Raw genomic sequence first — 24,672 nt, 5'->3', positions numbered from 1 at the left:
TGTTTTTTTTTTTTTTTTTTTTTTTTTTTTTGACAGAGTCTCACTCTGTCACCCACGCTGGAGTAGAGTGGCATGATCACAACTTATTGAGGCCTCAATCTCCCCCAGCTCAGGTGATCCTCCCACCTCAGCCTCCTGAGCTGCTAGGACTACAGATGCGAGCCACCACACCTGACTAGTTTTTGTAGTTTTTGTAAAGATGGGGTTTCACCATGTTGCCCAGACTGGTTTCAAACTCCTAGCCTCAAGCCATCTGGCCTCCCAAAGTGCTGGGATAACAGGAGTGAGCCACCACACTCGACCCTTGGGTATTGTTGAGGCTAATGGAGAGGCTGTAGTAACAAGACACTGTAGCCTGGATGCTGAGAGGTTGTATACTCTCAGGCCTCCATGCAATGTAGTTCCACCAGAGTATTGCTAGAAATAGGTTAATGGCAGCTAGCTTACCACTTATCTATGTAGTGCCACTTGCCAACAATCTATACCCAGGTTTTCAAATGTTAGCAATACTAAAGGGTGCACTTATACAGATGATATTGACCATTTCATATACAAATCATCTGTATGCAATTGTATATATTCAAATGTAACGTATGTTTGAGATTTCTGCCATTTCCATGAACAATGATTAAGAGAATGGGTTCTGGAGTTAGATCTACTTGGTTTTGGGTTCTAGGCCCACCACTAAATGATCAGATGTGTGACCTTTGGTACGTTTCTTAACCTCTGTAAGTCTATTCATTCAACTACAAAAGAGACAAGATGCTTGACTTAGAGCGTGGTTTTGAGGAATGAATTAGATAATTTACTCATGCATCTGGCCTAGGTGAGTGTTCTATAAATATAGTAGTGTTTTTACACTTGATGGTAGCCAAAAGGCCAAGAAGCGATAGTAGTGTTTTTATTTTACACAAAATAGCTTGAGTGCTGGTTGGAGCTTAGACACTGACTGATATGAATGATACAAACTGCTTTAATGCTTTACACTTTGGTTTACTTATTAATATGTCACCTCCTCTAATCCCTAACGGTTCCCCATTTCCCTGAGAGTGTCTGCCCAAGTCCTCCAGGCTATATATGATCTGCCCCTCTCCACCCCAAACACTCACGGATCAGCACTGCCTCCTTTGTACACTCTGACCCAGCTGCACTTGCCCCTTCTCGTTCCTTAAACACACCAGGAACATTCCTACCTCAGGGCCACTGCATTCCCTGTTTTCTCTGGCTGGAATGTTCTTCCATGAGATATCAACATCTCCTTTAGGTCTCTTATCGGTGAGGCCACACCCTCCTTTTAAAATTGGCTTGCACAGGGCAAAGAGTTGGGTCCAGGGCTTTTATAAACATTTAAAAAATTATAAATATTAACTTTCATATTTTATAAAATTGTATATTTTATACACACTAATTACTGCATGCTTAGCAAGCTTAGTTCAGTCACCTGCCTATCACAGTCCCAAGTACACACAGATAGAAGCAAGGGCTCTGTGTAGTAAATTGCTTTGGCTGTCTTACCGCGGTGCTCATAAGTATGTTTTGCTTAGAAACTGCTCCACTGGCAAGGCATAACAATGAAGTTAAACAAATGTTTTGCTGGTCTCTGAGGCCCTGTCAGGTCAGTGGACTACTGCTTATGTTTGTAAGAATTGTCTCTTCATGTCTATTTAGAGACATGGCCTGCTGCCCAATTCCCCAAGCCCGAGTGATAAAGCATTTTGAGTCTTTGAATTACTTAGCTTGTTGCCTCAGTTGCCTTCTGGGTGTTCTTCTGGTAACAGCCTATTTGATGGATGTGAATTTAATTTCTCAAACCCATTAGGATGATTTAGTTATGACTTGGAATCTTGGAATGCCATCAAATATGGCCTTTAAAAATTTAAGTAATTTTGTCCACAGTTGAATTAAGAAAAAAAAACAACAACTCACCTCATTGTATACAAAGAAAAGAAGCTCCTTCAATATTTTTCACTATTAAGTAGATTAAAGTGGTAAGAACACAAAAGTGAAAACAAATGCATTCATAGAAATGCCTTTGAAAGCCCCTTAGGATCTGTTTCCACAGAGAAAATGAATGGTAGAATATTATGTGTAGCTTTTCCCTCCATTCTGGTTTTCCTGTAAGCAGCTGCCCAAAATTTCAACATGACTACTGAGACTTAGTAGGGCTGACTTGAATTGAGATTAATTACTTCTTGGTTGGATGAGATGCCCAACGAAGGTGGGACTGGGATCAGGGTCTGTGAGAATGAATATTAAATAACACAGTAGCATAAAGCAAGCAGCATCACGTGGAATAGCCCTTGCCTGTTACTCCTGAACAATCCAATGCGTCTGATAAATTACACTCTCAAATTCCTTTGTTAGGATGTTGTAATTATTGACTAATTAAAAAATAGTCTAGTTTGGTTGTCTTCATTAAAAATTTTGCGAACAATTAATAAGAAATAGAAATTAAATGGTTGGTACTACTGAGACATCTCCTTTCCCAAACCAGGTACCACAGCGTTAGTCTTTTTCATATCAATTTAATTGGTTTTATTCATTTCAGGAAACTAATTTTACAACAGAAGTAAAGCTTTTAAATACAATTTCTGATACATATCAAGTATGAGAAATTTGGCTAACTAAACTTTAATGCTTTATAAACATGTAAGCAAAATCAAACGTGAGATCAATCCCATTAGGATGTAAATTTATCAACATTTCTAGACAAAATCCCACAGTCAAGAATCACCATCTTCCCAGTAAATGCCATTTACACACAATGTGAATTTTTAGCTGAATATTCTAAAATTTCTAGTTTCTTATTTTGTATTTCTGTGCACAACACAGGATAATCAGAGTTTCTTTTATTTCTCTGTGCTTTCTTTTTTTTTTTTTTTTTAAAAGAGGAGTTGTTTAAAAAACACCAGCAACATAAACAACAAAAACCTTTCCTGTGGCTGTGATAAAAACATTGCACTTATCTGAGTCTACCAAATATATATGCCCCTGTAGCAATGAATGCTTATTATAATTATTGAACCTCAGAGAAATGGAAACAATTCTGTCATCCTAAATCTTTAATAAATGTTGTAGAATCTATAAAGTGATTTAAAATTACCTTCACTTTTTACTATTTGGTAACTTTCAAAGCTTCAAACGTCTTTCTCATTGCAGGCTTATTTTCCTCTTTCAATTTTTAATTATTAACACACAGGAATCTAGGTTTTAAAACCAGTGTATGTTAGCTCCCTCAAATAACTTAAGAATTAGTTTACTCAAGCTTTCCTAAAAAAATGAAATTGCTGGAGAGCTGAGTTTCTGTGTGGAAAATTTCACCCAGAAAGATAGTATTTTTGGAAAGGAGTGAAAACAGAAGCTTTGAATGGAAGTGTGTGCGTAACTATAAATGGAGGGCAAAAAGGTTGTAACTGACAGGTCCCTTCTGTGGTGCAAAAGTCACCATTACAGGAACGTTAAGCTGCCTAATATGCAGTTACTCTGCTTGGGTCTTGAAAAACATTTGGAATTCAGGAACTGGGATCTTGCAGCCAGAAAAGAAAATTAAAACATGTGTTAAGTGAGGAAGTTTATTGACTTTTAAATATTTTATCTTCAGCCAGGAAAAGACAGAAAGATTAAAAAAAAAAGTTTTAAAACATCAACAATCTGCAGGGACAAATAGAAAAAGGAAAACATTCTAATGAAACGCTGCATCTGGTTGAGATTTAAATAAAGCTGCCAGAGTATAAACTAATTTTAAGACAACTCTAGTGACATATTTTTAAAAGAGAGTGCAGGAAAAAACTTTTGGCTGAGCAAATCTTACCACCACATGTATGGGAGCCATCAATATTCATTACCCTATAGATTTGCCAAACAGCACAGAGTGTCTGGAAACATTACAAGAGTGCCATGACTGGAGACTTGATTATGTGCTTTCGTATATTGAACTGCATACCGAGGTCAGATCTAGTTCTTTTGGAAAAGATAAGCCAAATCTACTGACTTTGTGACTCTTAAGTGGATGAAAGTTAAGTGTGCAGATGTCTGCATGAATTGTGCAAACCAGGGTGAAGAAAAACTGTAGAAAACAAAACAACAATCAAAACTCTGTTCTTTGAGATCCTGGGAGGTTGCCTGTTACCATGAATGTGATGGAGTTGAAGAGGTCTTAGGCTGGGCTCAAGAGGTGTTTTTACTCCTGGGCCAAGAGTAAGGCTGTAAGTGGAGAGGAATACAACAGGTGTGTAGTTCTTTTTTTTTTTTCTTTTTTTTTTTTTTTATACTTTAAGTTTTAGGGTACATGTGCACATTGTGCAGGTTAGTTACATATGTATACATGTGCCATGCTGGTGCGCTGCACCCACTAACTCGTCATCTAGCATTAGGTATATCTCCCAATGCTATCCCTCCCCCCTCCCCCCTCCCCACCACAGTCCCCAGAGTGTGATATTCCCCTTCCTGTGTCCATGTGATCTCATTGTTCAATTCCCACCTATGAGTGAGAATATGCGGTGTTTGGTTTTTTGTTCTTGCGATAGTTTACTGAGAATGATGGTTTCCAATTTCATCCATGTCCCTACAAAGGATATGAACTCATCATTTTTTATGGCTGCATAGTATTCCATGGTGTATATGTGCCACATTTTCTTAATCCAGTCTATCATTGTTGGACATTTGGGTTGGTTCCAAGTCTTTGCATCTCACACCAGTTAGAATGGCAATCATTAAAAAGTCAGGAAACAACAGGTGCTGGAGAGGATGTGGAGAAATAGGAACACTTTTACACTGTTGGTGGGACTGTAAACTAGTTCAACCATTGTGGAAGTCAGTGTGGCGATTCCTCAGGGATCTAGAACTAGAAATACCATTTGACCCAGCCATCCCATTACTGGGTATATACCCAAATGACTATAAATCATGCTGCTATAAAGACACATGCACACGTATGTTTATTGCGGCATTATTCACAATAACAGGTGTGTAGTTCTAAAGCCAGGGCTGAGATAAAGTCTCTGCTAAAAGAACGATTTCTAGATCCTTAACAGCGTTAACAATCCTAAACCCTTTGAGGGAGTAATTATTGTGAGTTATGGAGGAAATTTCCCAAATTGGTTAGAAAAGCTGCATAGAGTTCAGATTCTAGACTCTAGAATTTAGGGTTATGACTCACCCCTGCTACTTATATCTTTGTCCCTAGTCTACTGGCATCAAGCTGGGTTCTCAATGAGAATCTTGCCCAGATGATTTATCACGAGGTTGTGAGTTCTAGAAAGTATCAGATCTGAGGTCCCAAAAACTCCATTCAATTGGTATAATTAAATCTTACCAACTCAATAAATGGGGCTGCAGGTTTTTTGCTTTTGTTTTTGTTTTTTTTGAGACAGGAGTCTTGCTCTGTCACTCAGGCTGGGGTGCAGCAGTGGTATGATCATGGCTCACTGCAGCCTCAACCTCTTGGGCTCAAGTGATCCTCCCACCTCAGCCTCCCGAGTAGATGGGATTACAGGTGTGCACCACCATGCCTAGCTAACTTTTGTATTTTTTGTAGCAACGAGGTTTTGCCATGTTGCCCAGGCTGGTCTCCAACTGCTGGGCTTAAACTGTCTGCCCACCTCAGCCTCCCAGAGTGCTGGGATTACAGGCATTAGCCCCCGCTTCTGGCCAGCTGCAGGTTTTAATAGACAGAAATGTAGTGGACGTTCTGAAGAATTTTTCTGAGCAGGGATGGGCGGAAAGATGGGTCCATTATAACTGTCGAATCTGGTTAACAGATATATAGATATTACATACCCATATGGATATATAGGTATGGAGGTTACTCTACTGGGTTATAGTAATGGATATTATATTACTGGTCTACTTTTGTATATTGTTAAAATTTCCGTAATTAAAAGTATAAGTAATATAAAAGAAAACAACCCAGCTTTTAGTTCCAGCTGGAAACCAGCCTTAGCTGAGTGAGGTAAGAGTTGAAGCTGGACTCATCCTTTCTTGCACAATAACAGGGTTTCCTCTGAAGAGAAATGAAAAGCATTGAATCAACGTGCTTATTTAGAAAGCGTTTATTACCTTGCTGCATGCCTCTTCCTCTTCAAAGTGAGAATGACATTTCCTTTCCAGTGCTTCCACAGGGAAATAGAAATCTGTGTAAAAATTCCAGAGCTGTGTTCCTCACTGGCCACGAGGGAGGTTAGGCACTGGATTTCTTATATGGCTGATGGAGGAACATAATGGCAGCTTCATTTTAGAAAAGGGTATTGCTTGAACAATAATTAATCAACCAGCACCCATATTTCCCTTTGTGGCCTTTCCCAGACTTGTCTTATTTGATCTTACCAACTTGTTACTCAGGGAGTGAGGTTCCTGATTAGAAAGCAAACTAAGTAAGAAAAGAAGTCTCATTCATACCTTATGCTTTAAATGCTTTCTTATTTTCAAAGAGTTCCAATTGCTTTTTTTTTCATTTGGAAATCAGGAAGCCATTGACATAGGCAAGAAAAAATATTTATTATGTTCATTTTACAAATGAGGAGACTGAGGTTTAGAGAGGTTAAAGGAATTTTCCAAAACTTCACAAGTGCTCCAGGAATGATTTGGCGTCTTTTATGTTTTCAGAGCCCAGGCTTCCTGTGTTCTATGCAGTGTATAGATTTGTCTTTGGGTTATTTCCTATACCAAACTTTAGTCTTTCTCACTGGGTACAAAGGGAAATTCTAAAATTCTGTTCCCCATGGAAAAATGTCCTTTGCTCCTCAGGGCAGATTCTGCAGGGAGAGACTTGCAAATATGAAGGAGGAGTGGAAGGTGGGATCGGAGAAAATACCAAGGACTGAAGTGTGAAGGGGTATGGGATGGATTGGAGGCAGTTCTGAGATGAGAGCCTGCTGAATTTGTGTTCCGGGAGATCAAGTTGGCTTCTTCTGGAAAAAACCCGTAAGCTTGGGAAAGCTGGGATTGGCTTCCGTCACAAGCAGCTGGGATCTGAGTTCATTTTCATCAGGGCCGTTCTAGCTCAGTTCTGCTGGGAACCGTGCCGGGATGGGTGGGGGACGGCCTCGAATTCAGATCTGGGTTCTGTTTTTCCCAGGCGGTCTCTCGGAGCCTGCTTCCTCGACTATAAAATGAAGAGTTGTGAAGAGTCAATAATGTCAAGCTGGAAGGGTCTGACACAGAATCCGACAAAGGCTGGGCCCTCAATAATTGTGATTTCTTTTCCCCCGTTTCCTTCTTGGTAAAATCATCCCACGAATCTACGCAAGTAGGGCCCTTCGTCATTCTTCGGAGCAGCCGCTTGAGGGCTGGAAGGAGCAGTGACAGAAACCCCAGAGAAGCAGAGACCCTCCAAACTCCGAACTCGATCGCTGCTCTCCCCCGACCGCCGAGCCCGCTGGAGAAGACGGCGCGACCGGGCGATGATTTAACGCGGAGGGAGCGCGGAGGCCGCGGGGGGTGCTGGGTCTCAGGCCCGGCTGCTGAGCGCGGGCCGGCGTGTCCTCCCCACAGCGCCCCCGCGCGGCCTCCTCCCGCGGCGCCCCGTGCGCGGGTAGCCCTGGCGTTTGGCCTCGCAGTCGGCTGAGGACCACTAGAGCTGGGGGAAGATCAAAGCATTCTTATGGGGCCCAAAGAGCCTGGGATTGCAGTGTTGTTAGCCTGGCCTCACCTCGTCAGTAAATTTTCGGCGAAAGTTGGGAGCAGGAGTGGAGGCTCGGGGCGGGGGTTGGTGGGGCGCGGGGGTTGGCCGGAGGGAGGGTCCGGGGGTTTCTTGCACCTGCGCTCCTGCCGCGTTAAGTCAGTGGGAAGCAAGTGACATTTCCCTTTCACCCGCCCCCTTGGAACTTGCTCATCTCCCTCCTTTAGAACACCGCCTGCTCTCCGGGGTCAGCATTATCAAAGAGATTTCCTCCAGGCCCTTAAAATTTATGTGGCGCCTTGTTACAAGGAGCGCGCTGGAAGCTGGCTTTGGTATCTCCTTGTCCCCTCTTTCTCCTGCCCCGCCCCCACATCCCCGTGGAGAAACCCTCGAGCAGGCCTTTTCCATTTTCTCACCCCACTTAGAACTACAAAAAATATATGGGAAGGTGATTTGGTTTCACTTCAACCTCTTCATTTTGCAGAAGCCTAAAGTGGTGATGGTGAGAAAAGTGGCCCAAGGTCAAGGGTTACTTCAGTTGGCAAAACCAGGAGTAGAACAGGAGAATCCCTAGAGTCTTACTATATATTTTTGGCTACTTATTTCATGGACAAAAATAATCATTCTCTTAGGCAGGTCAAGTACTCTTTAAAGGTGTCTGTGCTTTTGCCAGTTGGCTGCAAAACATAGCATCACACTTGTCACCTGGACATCACGGGGAGTCGCTGGCTATCCAACGACAGAGCCGAGTACAGTCTGATCCCTCCTCTGAGACACTCCTTTCTCACTCCCACTCCATCCTGAAAAACACTATGGAGCATGTGTTCTGGGCAAGTCTTCTCCCAGGCGTGGGTAAAATTTGAGCACAGGGATTCTTCTGGCATAATTGGGGGGAATCCCTCCTCCAGCAAGAACACTTTTCAGAGGGACCTCCTGGGGCTAACAGGAAAGGCAATATTTCAGCCCTCCACAGAGCTGAAACTCAGACCTCAGAGTCAGCTTCGCACAGGACAGGGCTAAGGAAGCCTGGTAATTTTTGGCTTAAAGTCCAGTCAGAATGAACCTGACCTAGAAGCCACAGGATCATGGAACCTTTGTGACTTGTGGCAACCTTCTTTGTCACTTGGATGAATCCTATTGGATCTGGGCTCTAGGAAACTGAATCTTTTGTGAAACTACTCCATGTCCCATCGTTTCCCTAGTTGATAGATTCCACCCACCCCCTACATTTTTAACTAGGTAAGATTAATAACAGTAGCATAGAGGAGCAAAAATATCACCAAAATGTCAAAACCAATGCCAAAGCTTGTTTCTAATTCCCCACACGCCACCTTCTTTTCCTTCTCCTCTCCTCCTCCTGTCCAGCTTGGACTTTCTTCATACCCTTGATCTTGCTACCTGAGCAAGCAGTCCATCAGATGGGAGTTAAGATTTGTTACAGTCTTTAACGTTTGAGGCAGAACCTAGAAATCAATGTACTTCCCTCCTTCACTTTACGGTCAAGGAAGCCCAGTCCCAGGAAGGTGGAAAGATTTGCTGAGGGGTTCATGCACATGGAAGAAGTTAACTTTTCATCATAGCATCTGCCTTACCAACACTTGGCAATCCCCCCACCCCCCAGCCCCGCCCCGCCTTGATTCCTCTCTACCTGGTTGTTAGACTGTTGGGAAAATACGGAGAGTGATTTCAGTGTGGATAAAGCCTGCCCCCTTGAAATGTAAAACCCCAAAATAGAATGGGAATAGGGAGTGGAAAGTTCTCAGAGTTAAGGGTTTACTGTTCCAGTTAGTCGTGAGGGCCGTAGGGGCTGCAAGAAGGCTCTCGGAGGTGAAGAGCTGTGTGTCTCCTGATGTGGCAACCAGCCACATGCCCTCCCAGGGCTGCCTTCCGTGGCAAGGCCACAGCCCCAGGGGTGGAACCCAGGCCCCAGTACAGCCCACGGTATCTGCCTCCCCTGAGGACCATTTGGAATGGGTACTGAGAAGTCAAGAAAGTCTGCAGTTGCCTCATCTCCTGGCTGCTACCAGCCCCCCAAGGGAATTGAGCCACGTTTCCCAGCATGGAGGATGGAAGCTGCCGGGGGTCGGGACAGGCAGGCTGGCAGAGCCTCCAGATAGATATGCTAGGAAGGGACGATTACTTCATAGTCGGCGTCTGACTCCGGATCCCCCTGCAAAGAGCACATTTAAAAAGACTGTGTGAAGGCATGGAGCTGGAGGTTCTCTCTGACCCCGCACAGCCACTGTTTCAGCTGTGTGTCTCCCAGCAACTCCCATGAACGTCTCTGAGCTTCGGTTTTCCTTTCCTTTGTAAATCGAGGGAGTGGACTCAGCGCCTCTCGTTGGGCCTTGTGTGTCTGTGATTTAAATCCTGCTTCCCACGGAGGAGAGATGAGCGTCTAGATCGCACCGTCCTTTTTGTGCAGTTTTTTCGACGAGCGGAGCAGGGAAAGGGAGAACTCTAACAGCCTGGCGGAGAGCAGTTACCTCCCGCAGTCTCCACTCTCCCACCCCCACGGCTTGTGACAGGTCGTATGTTTGATTACGCAAAGTAAATTGGGAAATCGTATCTCCGCAGTCCCATCTGGGATTATTTATTTCGCCGCGTCCGCAGCCGGTCAAAGTCGTGGGACGGTACAACGTGGAGTCGCTTTCCGCAGAAGGAGGTGCCTTCGAGGTCAGCTCTGGAGACACCGCAGCCAAGCCGGCCACAGCGAAGCACTTCTCTTGGGATGCTCAGACGTTTTCAAACGTCAGTCGCCACCCTGGGCGCTCGCGGCAGGTTGATTTAGCAACGCGACTCAGGCTGGAGCTGAAGGCGAGGATGCCCGCCGGCCCCAGCCTCCTCTGGAGGCCTCCGGAGCTGGAAAGTTGGGTGGAATAGGGAGGAAATCGGGCTTCGGATTTCCCCAGCCTCGGGCTCTCCGCAGGAGAGCAGCTCATGGAGTTGAAATACCCACAAAAATAATACACATTACTCCCAAGCACTGAATGCTCAGTATGCGCGGGTCACCGTGCCGGGGCGTCTGCACGCGTCGCCTCCTTTTAGGTGAACTTGAGGAAAGTGAGGCACAGAGGAAGGTTAAGGGACCTCCTCACTACCCCTAGCCAGGGAGGGGCAGATCCGCGTTCCAACCCGCCTCTGTCAGGCTGGGCCTCTAAGCTGGGCTGTCCGCGCAGAGTCCGGGCGGAGGTGGGGGGTGCGTGGGGGCAACGCCCAGGGCGGGATCGACTCCCGCGATTAGCTCTGCGAGCGAGGTGGGAAGTGGCGGGGCGGGGCTGCAGAAGTCGGGACCCTCGAACGGGATCCGAGCCTATGTGGCTACGCGAGAGGGAAGCCACACGTGCTGCGTGGCTCCGGGGCGAACTGGGTGGGATGGGATTCGTAAAAGGAACTGGAGGGGTGAGCCGGAGCCAGTTTGAAACTCACTTTCCTCCTTTATTTATTTTATTTTTAAATTTGTGGCAGGGTGTTTGAAGAAAACAAGAAAACCACCCTCATCCAGGAAACAACAACAACAAAGAGTTTTCTCTCTCTCTCTCTCTCAGTCTCCAGGGTCTCACTCCTGTCGCCTAAGGCTAGAGTGCAGTGGCGCGATCTCGGCTCACCTGCAGCCTCAACTTCTCAGGCTCAAGCGATCCTCCCACCTCAGCCTCCTGAATAGCTGGGACTACAGGCGCATTCCACCACGCCCGGCTAATTTTTTTGTATTTTTAGTAGAGACGGGGCTTCGCCCTGTTGTCGAGGTTGGTCTCGAACTCCTGGCCTTAAGCAATCCACCCTCCTCGGCCTCCCAAAGTGCTGGGCCTCCTTCTTTTTTTGTTGAGGTTCCCATACGTGACTCGCCCAAAGAGAGATTCTCACCGGGTGGGTCTGAGCAGCGCCAGAAAGGGAAGGGATACAGGGTGAGAGAGATTTGGGGTAAAGGGAGAGGGAGGCAGACGGGGAAGGGGGCCCCAGGCCGGTCAGTTCCAAGAGGCGAGCCCCGCCGGCCGAGCTCCACGGGCTGAGTCAACAGCGGCCCAGTTGCTTTGTAATTTACAAGAGGGACTCGGAATTGTACTTTGTAATTTGGTGTCGGTTTACAAGGCAAAGGACTTCTGTTTCCTCACCTCACCAGGTCCTCAGTCGCGGCCTGACCCCTTTTAAGAGAGGGACCTCAAGAGGGGAGCTGAATTCCTTGAACCCCCGCCTTTCAATCAAGTTTTCAAGGCACGCTTTGGCCGGGCCCTCCCGGACTGGCTGTGCTGCTACCTCCGGAGGAAATCAACGTCTGTACCGAACTCCTAACCTGTGAAGACCTGCTATCCTCATAATTGCGGAGTCGGGCCAAGGAAGGCTACTCTTTCCCCTTTGCAGATGAGGCAACTGAGGCAACTGAGCCGCAGAAAACTAACGGACCGAGATCACCCAGCCGGTGGAGCAAACAGCTCGAACCCAGGCTCTCTGGCTCCTATTCCCTCTGAATATTTAACTTACTAAACTGTTTGAGCAGCCGTAGATTCCTTTCACAATCCGGTAAAATCTATAATTTTACCTCCCCTTCCCCAGAATGTACTTATTTTCCCATCCAATATCGGAGCTTCTCAGACGTCCTGAAGTTAGTCCCGGGATAAAGACCCTCTTTCTCCTCCCCCTTGCCCCGCCCCACGACCTCGCTTCCCGGTAATTGCTGGGATCCCGATTCTCTGGCCGCATTCCGGGCGGACTGATTGAGTGGAATTCAACTGAGTTATGATTACAGCTGCTGGTTCCCCTGTGCCGCAGACGGGTGTGTGGGGAGGGGTGGGGCACGTGGAGACGGGCGAGATGTCTGGAGAGAGCAGTGGGGCTGTGGTGCACGTTTTTGCTAGAGGTGAGGGTTGAGAGCTAGGGAGGAAACAGTTCCGAGCCCGCCCCGCTGGGACCCACGGGCTGAGGTCCTCCAGGAAGCACTGGGGCTCAGCTTTCCCTATGTCAGTACGGATGGAGCACACACAGGAAGAAGGCTGGGGGCCCTGCCGGAACATTCTGAGGGCCTTGTTCTCTGCCTACGCTGGGACCTGCAGTCCCATCTCCCATTTGGCCTCAGCCAGCGTGGTTTATTGTACACAAATCCCGCTTGTTTCCTCCTTATGCAGCAGTTTTAAAATTTCGAACTAGTTCAAGAGCTGCTCGGCTGCTCGTTTACTTTCAGTTTTGGGAACAGAGGCTTACACCCCTTTCTCCTCCTGTTTCTCCTCCGGTCCCTCTTCCCCTCAATCTAGTTTCCCAAAGTTAGCAAACCTACTTTCTTGATTTTGTTTCTTAACATTTAAAACAACTGGTGAAGGGCTAATGATTTCATCTCCTTACCACCACCCCTAACCTTAAAAGCAATAAATAAAATAAAAGCCCAGCCTGCCAACCGCATGCACACAGGGCCAGCGGTGGTGGGGGTTTGTAGTTTGCATACACGTCGCGGGGCAGAAGCCTGTTTGCAAAGGCAGAAATGTAGCTAGCAGGGGAAGACGCTGAAAAAACAGAATGATTTGATAAAAACGTGCTGGGTCCTGTTACAGGAGGGCTGCTGGTAGTCATCCCAGGTACTCAAATCAGAAGGGGTGCAGGGGAATAAAATTGAAAAAAGCAAACCCGTGGCGAGTCTTTCTTGCTGGGAGTGAGGGGCTCTGCAAAATTTCTGGGACTTCAGAACAGAGGTCGACAAGGTCCATTGCTCTTCCCGAGACTACTGGGTGATCCAGGGCTCCTCTCTGAACCCCAGTTTCGTCGTTGGAAAAACGGGGATAGGAACATATTTCTGTTGCTGTCAAGAATTTAAACGCTCCAGTGCAGGTGAAGGAAATGTGCTTTGATGACTGGGTATAAAAAATGTGCAAAAAGAACCTGGCGTTACAAGGTGGTGTCAAGGGAGAGGAAGGAAAAGTCTGTATGACCTCCCTGTCGCTTGTCGGAGCGCGCACCGCTCCCAAGTCACCCTCTGAGTCGCCAGAGCCACCGAAAAGCCGATGGGAATAAGCAGGACTGTTTCTCTACTTCCTTCATTGGGCTTCGCAAGAGGCTCTGGGAAGAAGCACCCGTACAAATGGGAATCCCAGTGCCTGGTCACCGGGGAGGAACTTTACAACATCACTGAAGGTTTGAGAATAGTGCTTCTGGCTGGTCGCGGTAGTTCCTAAGCTGCCTTTGTTCCCACTCCTCTGATCCAGGTTAACTTTTAACATTCTGACAAACTCGGACAAAAGTAACGTTGGAATTACGTCAGGAATTCCCACCCTTCAACAAATATTTGTTGCGGGCCTACTATGTACTCAGTGCAATGATACCCAATTTTGTAGTCTCCCAAACAGATCCTACTCGAGAGGTCTTGATTATTTACAGATGCAGTTAGAAAAGCGCCCATATTATTTTTAATTGAGTTCAAGAAATAGAATGCAGCGGTGAATTAGAAGACTAATTCCTTCTTTTAATATGTTGAAAATTTTTTATTGTTAAACATTTTGTAAAGGATTTTTTGAGGGAGTCGTTAGAAAGTCTATAAATACAACTATGCATACTAAAAAGTAGTCATGTTTAAAAATAACTTTGTTTAAATGCATGCTTAGGGTGAATGGATTTACCTAATTCTCTTAATAGCATGCATTTCTGATCTTCCCTACATTAACTGTAATAGCAACTGATATAACAGAAAAATGTAAGTGACTTGTAGTCGACTTGGCCACCTGCCACACGGGCTTGGTGAAGGTTAATGAGGAGCGATTTGGCACTTCGAGAATAGGTGGCACTAGACACAGAAATATCAACAGGCTATTTGTATGCTAACTAGGAGTTTCGGTGCCAGGTAACCATTGATGTACTCTTGCAGGAGAAAGAAGGATGTCGCTGTACGCCCCGAAAGAGAGGCATCATTTTTACGCCCAGTTTGGATTAATGATTGATTGAGTCGCAGAAATGCTTGTGATGCTGATAGAGACCAATACTGGTCTTTCTGATCTCTTCCTCGTCGTTTATTACCTTCTCTCGTGGACAACGCATTCCTAAGAATGTATCTCTGCTTGTTTCCCAGTCCGCGAGATAAATGGTGACTTCTCTCTTGCAGGCACCGTCATACCTCGGGTTTAGATTCTGGACAGGCGACCCGGCTGCACCGAAGGCCCGGCAGGCGGACTCTGGCGGAGCGCTTCAGAGAGAAGAGTGTAGACCGCGGGTGGCGGAGGGCTCCCTGGCAGCGTGCCTCGGCCAATCAGTATTCACACCGCCTGACAACCGGCCAATCAGAGGACGTAAAGCTCCGGGGCCTGAGCGGATAATACTAGGAAGGGGAGCGCAGTCTGGAGACTGAAGCCCGTGGCGCTGAGCTGAATGCAGCTGCGCGCGCCCGCCGGGTGAGCCAGCGATCTGAGCCAGGCGGGGGCGGCCCGACCTTTCCCGCCCAGCCTGGGTCAGAGGAAGCCGAAAGCGGCCTCAGCAAGGTGAGGCGCCCGAGGCTGCAGAAGACCGAGCAGAACTTTGCAGAGTTCGGGATGTGCTGGGCTAGGTCGCTGAGGACTTGACTGGCTTCCTCCCTCCTTCCCTCCACCCACCTTCTCCCTCCCCTGCACCATCCAGTGGGTTCGTTCCGGGCCTCCAGCTATCAGCTCCCGATCTCGTGTTTGAGGGTAGCGACCCCGATTTCTGTTTGCATGCACAGCCAGCAGCCCTAGCGCCAGATCCTAAAGCTGGATATCTTTTAACTGGGCTACCAGCCCGGGCCTCAAAGTTTTGGTGAGTGCTGTGATGCCGCTCGGGGTGTCAGGGAGGGCAAAGGGCGTGAATCATCTTTCACCTTTTCTGTTTGACTTGGATGCCTTACCTTAAATATATAAACCAAGCCCTAAGTACAGAGAGCCCACGCGGCTCAGCCCTGTGCACCCCAGGTACTATTAAGGCTGGACGGGCGTCTATATTGTGCTCTTTGCCCTTATGGGACTCTAATGACAACAAAATTTTGGTTTTCAGTTGATTATTTTGGGGAGGGGGGTGAGAGGACCTCTTCAAGCCCAAGGAGGGGTCCTTGTGGTGGTGTAGGCTGATGAGAGGCATTTGGGAAGCATAGAGTGGTACTTCAGTGAGTCTGAAGGGCCACTTGTAATCAAAGGAAAACTGTTCTTCCACAGATAGTTTTATATGCATCATGGCCATACTAGTTGAGTATGGGGAAATCCGACAAGTGGCCTGGGGCTGCCTATTTGGACACAATATTTTGTGTGTGTGTGATAAGTGAGTTACCCAGGGACTTTCCGGAAAGCCCGTGTAAAGCCAGAGAGGGCCACGGTTAAAGGTCAGGTACTCACAGAGCACTTAGAATTAATAAAATAAAACCTTTGTTGGGTTGTGGATCCCTGGGGGCCCTAGAGATACAGGAAAGGCACGTGTGGCCTGGAAGTGAGGGACATGTAATGAGAACAGGATGACTCAAGGGGCCGGAGGCGGGCAGACCAGGAGCTTTGGGCCGGAGGCTCAGGGATGGTCCCTGACGGCGGCCGGTGGGTCTTTGGATTTCTTTGTGTTTCCCCAGAGTGAGGGCCGCCAAGCTCAGGCCCCAGCGAAGCCCCGAGCGCCATGGCCGACCCGCAGGCCGGCTCCGCGGCCGGGGACTGGGAGATCGATGTCGAGAGCCTGGAGCTGGAAGAGGACGGCTGCGGGGCGCCGCGGTCACCGCCCCCCGGGCCCAGCCCGCCGCCGGCAGACGGGGACTGCGAAGACGACGAAGACGACGACGAGGTGGACGAAGACGCGGAAGAAGAGGGCGACGGCGAGGAGGCAGGCGCGTCCCCTGGGATGCCCGGCCGGCCGGAGCAGCAGGGGGGACTGCAGCCGAGGCCGCCGCTCGCGCCTCGGGCCTCACCCGCCGGCACCGGTCCCCCGGCGCGCTGCACTCCTGCGGGCGGCGGCGCGGAGCCGCGCAAGCTGAGCCGCACGCCCAAGTGCGCGCGCTGCCGCAACCACGGCGTGGTGTCCTGCCTGAAGGGCCACAAGCGCTTCTGTCGCTGGCGCGACTGCCAGTGCGCCAACTGCCTGCTGGTGGTGGAGCGGCAGCGCGTCATGGCCGCCCAGGTGGCGCTCCGGAGGCAGCAGGCCACCGAGGTGCGTACCCGCCCGGCCCGGGGCGCGCCTCGCCGGGGCGTCTCGGGCCACAGTGGAGGTGGGGGAGTTGGAGGGGAACGGGGCGGCTGTCCACACCCCCGCGCCCAGGGCCTTGCGGTGCCTGGCACTCCCTAGGAAGGATGGTAAGAACGCTTTTCTGCTTACACCGGCAAGCAGGGTCGGGAGGGAAAAAGCAGGCATCTCTGGGGAACTTGGGAAATGCTTTTGTCTTAAAAAGCAGGCAGAGAGGCCTCGAAAGTGATTAGGCCCATTTGGAACATCGCGAGAAAATCAGTGTTTTTATTTTTTTACATTTTAAAGTGCATTTTCGTGGTGTTGAGGGCGGGGTTGGGGGGAAGAGTGGTTGATCCACAGCACGGCGTGCAGCTCCAGGCTCGTCACTGCTGTACTGGTGATGATGGAGAAAAAGAACCGCGCAGCACGCATGTACTCGGTGCTTCAGCTGTCACCTGGACGTTTGAGATATCTAGAACACTCATTTTATGGATGAGACACAAAATGCATGAGAAATTAGATGCCTGCAGCCCAAGGTCATCAATCCGAAGCTACTGTCCCTGCAAACTACCTAAGAGCAAGTGGAGGGTCTCTGCTGCTTCCCGTCGGAGGACTCCAGCTGCGAGGAGAGCCAGGGTTTTCTTTCCGAGAGACGCTCTTGAACCTTCGATTTTGTATTTGTTTCCATGTGCGCCTGGACAGGGAGAGTTCAGCAACCGAGGCTTCACAGGGCCTCCTCCCCGACTCAGGACCAGGGAAGACTTTCAATTCTACTTTTTGGTGGAGAAGAGCTGGGGAGTGGATCGCCAGACACACTGAAGGCAGTAACCCCACTGGAAAGCCTCTCGAGGGCCCAGGAGAGCGCGCTGGACGCCATGGGCACCTGGTCCCGGGCTTGGTCTCCTCCCGCGTCCCGCATGGGTCATCGCCTGCCCTGCGTTCCCACGCGTTCTCTGTAGCATATGCTGGGTAGGACGCGGGCGTGGGAGGGCCCAGAATCCCAGCAACTGGCGGGATAGGTGACTGCAGAGGCGAGGGTGGGTGTCCGTAAAGCGCAAATTTGGGGTTTGCAGCCGGACCCAGGAGACCCTCATCTCTTCATTCCCCTATCCCCCCACCCTGCCTGCCCTGCCACGGGGAGAAACCCGCCCGGCCTCACTGCTGAACAGCAGGCCCTGGGCACCTTCTATCCGACAGGTGGGCTCCCAGGACCCAGCCTGGCTGCAACTATCTCTTGAGGTCGGGTGCCCCCCCTGAAAGGGATTTCACTTTTTCACTTCCCTCCGGGATGTCCCCTCACTTCTGGCCATAGGTCTGCGTATATCTAGAGTGATTAGAGTCTAGAGTGACTGTGCTGCCGAAAGCAGGGGGCCCAGCTCACCAGTTGAGGTTCCAGCTCCTTGCCCTAGGATTAAGGGGTGCTGATATTAATTCGTTTGTAATTATTTTTCACACGGAATGGGAAAATTCAATACATTTAGAAGGGGGAGGGTTTCTAGAAGATTTACGGACATCCCGTCCTTCCCCCTTCTCGCCCCCATTTTCTTTCAGGGCATTATTGATGATGTTTCTTGTGTTTACAGGACAAGAAGGGGCTTTCCGGGAAACAGAATAATTTCGAGCGCAAAGCTGTGTACCAGAGGCAAGTCAGAGCCCCCAGTTTGCTGGCCAAAAGCATTTTAGAAGGTAAAGCAACAAAATTACCCTTCAGCCTTTTAAACAGAGTTGAGTGACTCATGAATCAGCACAAAGTGTGTTTATTAATCTGTTAAAGAGCTATCTAAAGGGAAAGTACTTTTTATTAGAAAGGTTTTGTTTAGGTGTTCGCTGAGCCCCTACGCTAAAACTGAACCCGTAGGGAGAAGATTAGCACGGCCCGGAAACCAGAAAGTTTTCTTCTAGGAGGGAAACCACCACCTGGGAAAATGAATCTCACATACCTCCTGAGGTTTCTGCCACCACCAGTTGAAGAATCCCTATTATTTGGTTGTCTGCTTAGTGGTTAATCGGTTAATGTGGAGTGCGTGTGAAATTTACCCCGTATGAGGGATGTACAAAGATATACTGCCAAGTGATCCTGGAGCAGATGTCTTGGAAGGAAATAAATAACTTAAACAAAGCAAAACAAAACAACACAACCACGTCCACTTTTCTTAGTTGTGGGAGCTGAATAGATGAAGTCAAGTGAGGAGTTTAACAGCTGCTTGCAACCAGTAAAGCCCTTTAGTCTGGAAGTTCAACCTCAGATTCCGCTCTTTTTCATTGTACTTTTTTTTTTTTTTGATTACTTGGATAATTCCTATTATTCCAAACTTCATTTTTACCATTTTTCGACAGTCAAGGTTATAGAATCTGAAAAAGGTTTCGAATCCAGCAAGCGAAGTGGAGGTTGAATGCGAACAGTGCGAAATCTCTAGCTTTCTGTCTCCATGTTCTCACTTTCATGAAAGCCTGGGGGTACATTAATTTTTCTTAAAATATTACTCATTTTTAAAAGCATCTCTATTTGGGTATGGAATTTATTTATTGACCTCAATAATATATTGACTATTTTTAACCGTTTTTCTTTAAATTTTTAAAAATTTAAATAAGGGACAATTAATGTTTGCTTTAATCACTGCCACGTCATGAAATTCAGGTTGAAAGTAAATAGAAATTTTTAAGTAGACATTTGGATTCTGTTTTTTTCTTGTGTAGCTTCTGAATTTTGTTGGTTCTGGACAGGTTTGTGTGTGTCCTATAAAAATTTTTAAGTAGACATTTGGATTCTGTTTTTTTCTTGTGTAGCTTCTGAATTTTGTTGGTTCTGGACAGGTTTTGAAGTTTGTGTGTGTCCTATCATGTGTTGTATACTTCTGACCATAGAGTGGTTTCTTATGAATTAAAAATGAATTTGGTTACAAACTGGATAAACAGATTTATAATAATAGGGCCACATTGATAAACTGAGATTATGCAAAGCAACTTGTGAAGTCTGAGGACTAAATGGAATAGTAAATTCAACTAAATAACTTCCTGGCAAAAACTTATCGTAGAAATGTAAACATTAATTTTCAAATTTTATTTTATTTGCAAATGATTATAATGGGTTTGTCACTATGTAAACACAAATATAACAATGGATCCTTCAAACAAATATGATAGAGGTGAGTGCTTGGGGGTGATGAAATACTCCAAGTATTTTATGTCTCCAGGAATTCTATTTATGTTACACTAATTTTTGTATTTGAGTTTGCTCCTATTCGTGCGATGACTTAGCCTGTGTTTTAATGATTGCTTGTTCAACCATTTTGGTATCCGGCCAAAATGATTAGAGCCTTGGGAAGAATGTTTCAGAACAGTTATTTTCGATAGAGCAGGGAATACTCCCCGCCTTTTTTGAGTTTTGTTTTATTTTATTTTATTTTTTTTTGTAGTGGTATCAGGGGAAGGGGCCTGGTTAAATTGTTCACTGTAGAGTGTGTTTGACTAGTTAACAGCTCTTTTCAATTTTCTATGCTTCTCTATTTTCTTAAGCCTTTTTTTTCTTTTTCTACTCGCTAATCTCCTTTAACTTTCTTTCTTTCTCTTTTTTCCTAGTTCTCCTTGGATTATTCTACAGCTATTATGTGTACATAATGAACCATCTTTAGAAAATAAAAGTGACATCAGCTCTAGGTATAGATATATTTTTTAATAATGAAAAAAGATGACATGGATAATAATAAAACATTGATTGATACAAGATGAATAGCCTTGTCTCTTAATGCATAGGGGGCCTGGGAAGAATATTAAAATTTTAATCAATAAAGTATGTCTGTTGAAGCAAGCAAGCAAATAAATCCATAACAACAACAACAACAACAACAACAACAACAACAACAACAACAAGTTGCAGTATGGATATCTTTCACCCTCCCAGGAAACTCTTTTAAACCTAACCTGTACTTTTGCATCTGTATAAAAATATTAGTGAGATGGAACTGTAAATAATTGTTCTGCTGATCTGTAGTGTTGCTGTTACCTTCTGGGTTTCCACATTTTTCTTCCGTAGATGTTAATCTCTTTCATGTGCAATCTTTGCTTCTTGTAGGCTATCGCCCCATTCCAGCGGAGACTTATGTAGGAGGGACCTTCCCTCTACCTCCCCCAGTTAGTGACAGGATGAGGAAAAGAAGAGCCTTTGCTGATAAAGAGTTGGAGAACATTATGCTGGAGAGAGAATATAAAGAAAGGGAGATGTTGGAAACTTCTCAAGCTGCTGCTCTGTTTCTGCCCAACCGCATGGTGCCTGGACCTGACTACAATTCCTACAAAAGTGCCTACAGCCCCAGCCCAGTGGAACCACCGAGCAAGGACTTCTGTAATTTTTTGCCCACCTGCCTTGATTTAACCATGCAGTATTCAGGGTCTGGGAATATGGAACTAATTTCTTCTAATGTCAGCGTGGCCACAACTTATAGACAGTATCCCTTGTCCTCGAGATTTTTAGTTTGGCCCAAGTGTGGCCCCATTAGCGACACCCTCCTCTACCAGCAATGCCTGGTAAATGCCACCACCTCAGTTCAAGCCCTGAAGCCTGGGACCAGCTGGGACTTGAAGGGAGCACGAGTCCAGGATGGACTCAGTGCAGAGCAGGACATGATGCCATCGAAATTGGAAGGCTCCCTGGTGCTGCCTCACACTCCTGAGATCCAGACCACGAGAAGTGACCTTCAGGGTCATCAGGCTGTCCCAGAGAGGTCCGCGTTCTCCCCACCCCGACGGAATTTCTCTCCCATTGTTGACACGGACTCCCTGGCAGCTCAAGGGCATGTCTTAACGAAGATCAGCAAAGAAAACACCAGGCACCCTCTGCCACTTAGACATAATCCATTCCACTCATTATTCCAGCAAACACTTACTGACAAATCGGGTCCTGAGTTGAAAACACCATTTGTCAAAGAGGCCTTTGAAGAGACCCCTAAGAAACACAGAGAGTGTTTAGTTAAGGACAACCAGAAGTACACATTTACAATAGATACATGTGCAAAAGACCTTTTTGTAGCCAAACAAGTTGGAACAAAACTCTCGGTGAATGAACCACTGTCATTTTCTGTTGAGTCTATTCTTAAGAGGCCTTCATCTGCCATCACTCGTGTCTCTCAGTGAAAGGCTGCTTAAACAGAAAGCTGGATTTTCTGCAGTCTTAGAGCGTTATGGCCATTTGCTACTTTTTTTAAAAGTTAAGATGTTTGTGTTAAGAAATTTCTAATGTAAAGATGATGATTTTGAAAAATTTTATATATTCCTAATATGCATGTACTTTTTCTTATCACATATATTTAAACTTACAGATGGAAATTGCCCAATGTGCAAATTGTTAAGTACCACACTTTACACAGCATTTCAAAAAGCAATAAAATTGACACCGTCTTCTCAAAGACCCAATATTTGCCGAAGCAAATAGCTGTCTCTGTCTAGATGAAGAAGCTATTTTTCTATGATTCTGTATATTTGTATATTTTGAAGTACTCTTAATGGTCACTGGGGGCCACAGGAAAACCTTTATAATACTTCAGTTTTGCATTGTGGAGGGCACATAAATTTAATTATTCGAGACCGTTTGAGGCAAAAATCACTTTAAGGAGAACATAGGGCCATTTGCATGTTTACAGTATCTTCATTTCACGTGATTGGACAAAGCTGAATTAATTGGAAGGGAAATCAAGTGTAATGTCTCTTTTACATTACATTAGATGGTTTGGGTTCTTGGAATAGATTTCTTCTGACTCCCTGGGTCCCAGTTTCTTTCCCTGGCGAGGATGTTTTTGTGGGGCCCTAAGCTTCCTTTCTAGAAACATTTCTAGTTTCTTTGAACAGTCTATGATTTTAGGTTGCTAGGAGCCACACATCAGGTTTCCTTTTTTTTTTTTTTTTTTTTTTTTTGAGACGGAGTCTCGCTCTGTCGCCCAGGCTGGAGTGCAGGGGCCCGATCTCGGCTCACTGCAAGCTCCGCCTCCTGGGTTCACGCCATTCTCCTGCCTCAGCCTCCCGAGTAGCTGGGACTACAGGCGCCCGCTACCATGCCCGGCTAATTTTTTGTATTTTTTAGTAGAGACACGGTTTCACCGTGTTAGCCAGGATGGCCTCGATCTCCTGACCTCGTGATCCACCCGCCTCGGCCTCCCAAAGTGCTGGGATTACAGGCGTGAGCCACCGCGCCCGGCCAGGTTTCCTTTTAAGATGTGGTCAGTACTGATGGGGCCCAAACCTCCTCTCAGCTCTTGTGCGAGTCCACTGTTTCTGAATCACTGGTGACAGCAAGCATTTGGATGCAGGCCCAGTCACAACTCTCATCCGGTCCCCAAGTATCAGCTTTATGCCTCCCACATTTGCACCACTGTCAAAAGCCTTCAGTGTAACTCCCTTCTGACACAAAAACGTTTACTATTCAAATTGCTTCAGCTGACAGTTGCTGAAGCTTGCAGATATTTATCACAGCATGAGGGTGGCTTCTTAATTCTTACACCTTTTCTCCCCCCACCCCCCCACCCCCCCTTTTTTTGAGACAAGGTCTCACTCTGTCGGCCAGGCTGGAGTGCAGTGGTGTGATCATGGCTCACTGTAGCCTCGACCTCCCCAGGCTCAAGTGCATGCCTGTAGTCCCAGCTACTCAAGGGGCTCCACCTCCCAGGCTCCACCTCAGCCTCTTGAGTAGCTTGGACTACAGGCATGCACCACCATGCTTGGCCAATTTCTAAATTTATTATTATTTTTGGAATATGTGCAGAGGTAAGTTTTTAAACATTTTGGTAGAAACAGGGTCTCCCTATGCTTCCCAGGCTTGTCTTGAACACCTGGTCTCAAATGATCCTCGTGCCTTGGCCTCCCAAAGTGCTGGGATTACAAGCATGAGCCACCACACCCACCATTTCTCCCATTTTTAAGTTCTTGTTAATCTCTTGTTTTGCTCAGTAACATGTTAGCTGTTGTTCCATATAACTGATAAAATAAGAGTAAGACCTTTATGAGAGTACTAAGTTCATCTCTTAAGACCTCACCTGTGGACCCCAAGTGAAGTTTAAGATGTCATAGTCATTCTAATACAAAAAATCAAGAGTCACGTATCTCGCTTTTAATACCGCCACAGGGGGAGGTTTTACGTCAAATTCTGCTACTGTCTTCTGGGTAACAAGAACATGAGGTGGGTATGTGGAAGGTGCCAAGTGATTCAGCAGTGTGAAAACACTTTGAATTACTTAGAAATGATTTTGCTACTAATGACCTCATGTAAACCTCCTGGGATTCTCTGAATTGTTGCTTAAAATTAGCATCAATTTCAAAAAACAACAAGCCAAACCTTGGGTTGACTTTCAGTTTGTACTTGTAAAATAATGCTTGGTTTTATTGAGTCAAATTTAGTTATTTTTATTATTGCAAAAGTCAGAGTGAATGGACGTTTGCCAGAGGCAAAGGATATGAAAACAGGCAGAGATTCCAATAACTTAAAGATTATCATTAAGCGGAAAAATGTTTTCCAGCCAAGTGTGCCCTGATGTCAGAGACAGAATCTAACTCCAGTTTTCCCTCCCAGTCGTCTCTGCTTTGTCTATAATCACTAATTTTTGGCTTTCTATTGGAAATTTACTTTTTTGTTTCAAGTGTTAAATGTATCCTTAGCATTTAATTAAACTGCTTCAAAGGTAATGAGGGGGAACGTGTTAGAATAAAAGCACATAAAAAATCTCAGTGAGAGGTCTTCTTATCTAAACATGAATTTTATCTCTTGCTTGCTCCACTTTTGTGTTTTGAATACTTATATTTGTTAAGATGTTTCTCTTTTGTATTCAGTGAACACATGGGGACTTCTTTTCGGTCCTCTCTCTCTGTATCATTTTAATCCCATTATGTGAATCCAGATGGCTGTGGGTATTAGTGGTTTTTCTCATATTACCACTGACCAGAATTTTATT

The 24,672-nt window shown here is 46.3% G+C and overlaps 1 protein-coding gene across 1 annotated transcript; it reads left to right on the top strand.

The window, feature by feature from the left end:
- The first annotated feature begins 16,071 nt into the window (after window positions 1–16,071).
- DMRT2 (doublesex and mab-3 related transcription factor 2) lies at window positions 16,072–21,868 on the top strand. The gene is made up of 3 exons (XM_034967059.3): window positions 16,072–16,723; window positions 18,322–18,424; window positions 20,811–21,868. The coding sequence occupies exons 1-3, from the start codon at window positions 16,199–16,201 to the stop codon at window positions 21,866–21,868; spliced, it is 1,686 nt and encodes a 561-aa protein (XP_034822950.2). The 5' UTR covers window positions 16,072–16,198.
- The last annotated feature ends 2,804 nt before the right edge of the window (window positions 21,869–24,672 follow it).

Source organism: Pan paniscus, chromosome 11 (genome assembly GCF_029289425.2).
Source record: "Pan paniscus chromosome 11, NHGRI_mPanPan1-v2.0_pri, whole genome shotgun sequence".
Lineage (NCBI taxonomy): Eukaryota > Metazoa > Chordata > Mammalia > Primates > Hominidae > Pan > Pan paniscus.
Note: the sequence above shows the minus strand (reverse complement) of the source record. Positions and strands in the feature narration are given on the sequence as shown.